A 4,298-nucleotide genomic window follows, 5' to 3' on the forward strand; every position below is an offset into this window, starting at 1 on the left:
TGGTGTCCGAAAAACCGACTTGCTACCAAGAAGCTGTGACCGAGGCCCACTGGTATGAAGCAATGGAGAACGAGCTGAAATCCATTGAGAAGAATAACACATGGAGTCTAACCGAGCTTCCACCAGGACACAAACCCATTGGTCTAAAATGAGGAAGTTGTAAGTGGTGAAGAACAAGAAAGACTATAATGGAGAAGTTGTCAAGCACAAAGCAAGATTGGTTGCTAAAGGCTATGTACAAAGACAAGGCATCGACTTGACACCATTCGAATCATTCTTGCCCTCGCTGCAAACCGAAATTGGGAGGTACACCATCTAGATATGAAGTCAGCGTTTCTCAACGGGGAATTGGAAGAGGAAGTATATGTTACTCAACCGGAGGGATTTGAGGTTCCAAACCAAAAACACAAGATGTATAGGTTGTCGAAGGCTCTCTACGGATTGGGAAAAACTCCACGAGCTTGGAACATTTGACTTGATAAGAGTCTCAAAGAGCTTGGCTTTGGGAAATGCACTTAAGAGCAAGCAGTCTACACAAGAAGAGAAGGAGAAGAAAGTGTTCTTGTTGGAGTGTATATTGACGATCTCATTGTAACGGGAAGTAGCACCGAAAATGTCAACAAGTTCTATCAAAAAATGATGGAAAATTTTAAATGGGCGATTAGGGTCTTCTCTCTTACTACTTAGGGATTGAAGTGGAACAACAGAAGGGTCGAATCTTGCTCAAACAACCAACTTATGCCAAAAGAATCTTGTCCCAGTTCGGAATGGATGACTGCAATGCCACGAAGTACCCGATGGAACCCAAGGCACAACTTCACAAAGACATGGAAGGAGCACCAATTGATGCTACGGAGTATAAAAGCATCGTTGGTTGTCTTAGATACTTGCTAAACACAAGACCGGATCTCTCATATGTTGTTGGGATGACGAACAGGTATATGAAAAGGCCTACGGCCATGCATCACAAGGTGGTCAAGCAAATACTTAGGTATTTGAGAGGGACAATTCACTTTGGGCTCACTTATGTGAAAGGTCCCCGAGAAGTCGATATATTTGGCTACCTTGACAGTGATTTAGTCGGTGATCTCGATGGGAGGAAAAGCACAAGTGGAATGGCGTTCTACTTAAATGAAAGCTTGGTTTCATGGAATTCACAAAAGCAAAAGACGGTGGCTCTCTCATCTTGCGAAGCCGAGTTCATGGCAGCCACTATCGCGGCTTGCCAAGCGTTGTGGTTAAGAAGCCTTGTTAGCGAGTTAACCGGAATGGAGCCAAGATCGGTAACATTGTTCGTGGATAACAAATCCGCGATAGCTCTAATGAAGAATCCCGTATTTCATGGCCGCAGTAAGCACATAGATACACGCTTTCATTTCATTCGTGAGTGTGTCAAGAAGGGGAAAATTGTCGTTGAATTTGTCAACACCGGAGAACAACGAGCCGACGCACTGACCAAAGAATTGACCGGAGTGAAGTTAGCTGCTATGCGTTAGCTACTTGGTGTGTGTGATTTAGGATCATGTCAGGATTAGGGGGAGTAGTGTGAGCTAATAATCCGGTCATGATTCAAGACCGAATCTTCTGGATCGTGTGGAAGAAGAAGTCCACACATTGCTATTTTTAGTAAGCATTATGTTAGTGGTTAGTGGTTATTATGTTGTTATTAGACTATAAATGTAAGTCCATCAATTGAATAAAAAATAGGGAGTTCCATTACTTTTCTTTCTCTCACTAATATATTTTGCTTCCATAATATTTTGTTTTGTCTGTTTTCTTCAAATATATATCAGAGTGCGTGAGATTTTTTTTTTTTTGTGCAGCCCTGGTTTTTAAACCAACATCATATAGTCAAGATATAAAAATATCAAAATATCAAAATGATTAAATCTAAATCTAACCCAAGCTCATATGATTCAGGGTTCTATATAGATCATTATAGAGTAAACTTTTCAGTAAGGCTCATTTTGAGCAAAGCTAATAAAAAACAACAAAAAATATGTAATGTTTCCCACCCCCATCTTAAAGATGGAACATTATTGTCCTCAATATTTGAAATATGGAAATGAGATCAAGAATAAAAAGTAGGGTACGTAGAGAGAAACTTCTCTGGTTTTTGTGATTGATTATCTATTTGCTTAAGAGAGAATTCCTTGCTTTTGTTTTGTTTTTCTTTTTAAGCTCTCCTTTTTCTTTTGTATTGATATAACCTACAAAGAAAGGGAAAATAATCAATTATTCTTTTTATTAACAAAAATATGCTAAGAAATGCAAAAAATAAAAATAAAAATAAAGAAAGAAAGGAAATGAAAAAGAAAAGAAAGAAAGGAAAAGAAAAGAAAAATTGTTCTGTCTTGCAAATTTTTAGCATCATTTGCTCAACATTATAGAAGAGGGGTATCAAGTGTATGAGGGATTAGTGAAACGCAAGCCCAATTGGACTTGAATTACATGCCCTTCATTGTGGATTTTGAGTTTATGCCCATTCACCTTGAAAGTCCTTCCTGTTTCAAGGAACATCAAAATTTTCGGTCTTTTTAGGCCCTTTCTTCTTGAGGTTCTTAAAACAATTTCCCAAGGATTTTCTCTTCTTAGGAGATGGGAGACCTTTGGGCTCAATCCTTTTTTCTTGCACTTTAAGAATAGGGCAAAGATTAGAAGTCTTATTTTTGTTTTTGTAATTAGAAACAAATTTTGAATTAGAATTATGAATTGAAGGTTTTTCATTTAAACAAACTTTATTTTGAGATTTTGAATTTATTTTTAAAGTATCAACATTTTGACAAAAATTATTGGAGGAATTCAAATCATTATCTTTTGAAGATGATTGTTCATTTTTATAAATTTCAAGAGAAGAATTAGAAAAATACTTTTTGTTTGAATTATTATGTTTGCAAAAATTGAGAGATGATTGAGAAGAATTATGGGAAATCAAATCAAACTCATAATCAATGGAAGGAGCAACCAAACAATTAGAACTTTTACACAACATGGATTTTACAATATCATCAATCTCATCATGCGTATTTATGGAGCAAAGAGAAAAATACTCTTCAGGAAATTTCTTGGCATCATAAATGTAGAAATACTTTACTTCTCCATCAAATTCTACTAATGAAGACCCCTTATCAACATCGAATCTAGTTTTTGTTGTTTTCATGAAGGGACTACCAAGTAAAATATTGGAAGAAGTAAAGTATCGTTCATCCATTTTCAAAATATAAAAATCAACTGCAAAGATTAATTCACCAACTCTTAACAAAACATCCTCTACTATGCCTAGGGGTTGAATATATGACCTATCGGCTAGCTGTATGCAAACATTCATTTTTTGTAGGCCATACAACTTTAGGTCTTCATAAACATGAAAAGGCATGACATTTATTGAAGTACCTAAATCTAGCATAGCTTGAGTAATAATCCTTTCTCCTATCTTGCAAGGTAAAGTAAACATTCCAAGGTCTCTACACTTTTAAGGCATGTCCTTTTTCAATAAAGCAAACACATTTTTACTCAAAGTGACTCTTTCCTCCTCTTTTCCTTTTCTTTTCCTTGTACACAAATCTTTTAAGAACTTTGCATGTCTAGGAATTTTTTGTATTAACATTCAATAAAGGGATATTGACATGTACCTTCTTAAACATTTCAATTAGTTCTAAATCGGCGTCCTCTCCTTTAGGTTCTACCCTAGGGGGAGAATAGTTACATACCTCTGGAAAGATGGAAACTTTCTCATAATCATTTACCTTGTTTTTATGCTCATTTATCTTTTTTGGCTTCTTGGGGGGTGATTGAATTGGGTTAACACCTTAAGAGGAGGAAGGAATTTTCTTACCGCTTCTGAAAGTGATTGCACTTACATTTGTATGCTCTGAGCGGGGACCCCATCGGATGATTTACTCTCCAGTTTGCTTACCACAGTTACAAGTTGCGTGATTTGTGTGTCCAAATTTGAGAAGCCTTGTCTAGTCTCTTGTTGAAAGGATTTGGTGTCTTGTTGACGTTGGATGTTTTTCTTTTGCAAATTGTGGAGTTCCTGTTGAAATTTCAAGGAGCGATCAGCAAGGGATTTAACTACATCCTCTAGAGACATACCTGAAGAGCTTGAAGAAGAAGATTGGTTCTAGTTCTCGTATTGCCCTTGAGATCCCCATTTGAAATTGGGATGATCTCACCACCCTTGGTTATAAGTTTCCCATGGGGGTTGTACTTCCTCTGAAATCCTCCAATGACATTGACTTAGGCTTGTGGACAAGCCTCAGATGTATGCCCGGCTAATCCACATGCTTTGCATGCTT

General features: G+C 36.9%; 1 protein-coding gene across 1 annotated transcript; it reads left to right on the plus strand.

Moving 5' to 3' along the window:
• Positions 1-767: 767 nt before the first annotated feature.
• On the plus strand, positions 768-1,496 carry LOC120090834 (secreted RxLR effector protein 161-like). Its single transcript, XM_039048538.1, has one exon. The coding sequence runs from the start codon at positions 768-770 to the stop codon at positions 1,494-1,496; it is 729 nt and encodes a 242-aa protein (XP_038904466.1).
• The last annotated feature ends 2,802 nt before the right edge of the window (positions 1,497-4,298 follow it).

This window comes from Benincasa hispida, chromosome 11 (genome assembly GCF_009727055.1).
Source record: "Benincasa hispida cultivar B227 chromosome 11, ASM972705v1, whole genome shotgun sequence".
Classification (NCBI taxonomy): Eukaryota; Viridiplantae; Streptophyta; class Magnoliopsida; order Cucurbitales; family Cucurbitaceae; genus Benincasa; species Benincasa hispida.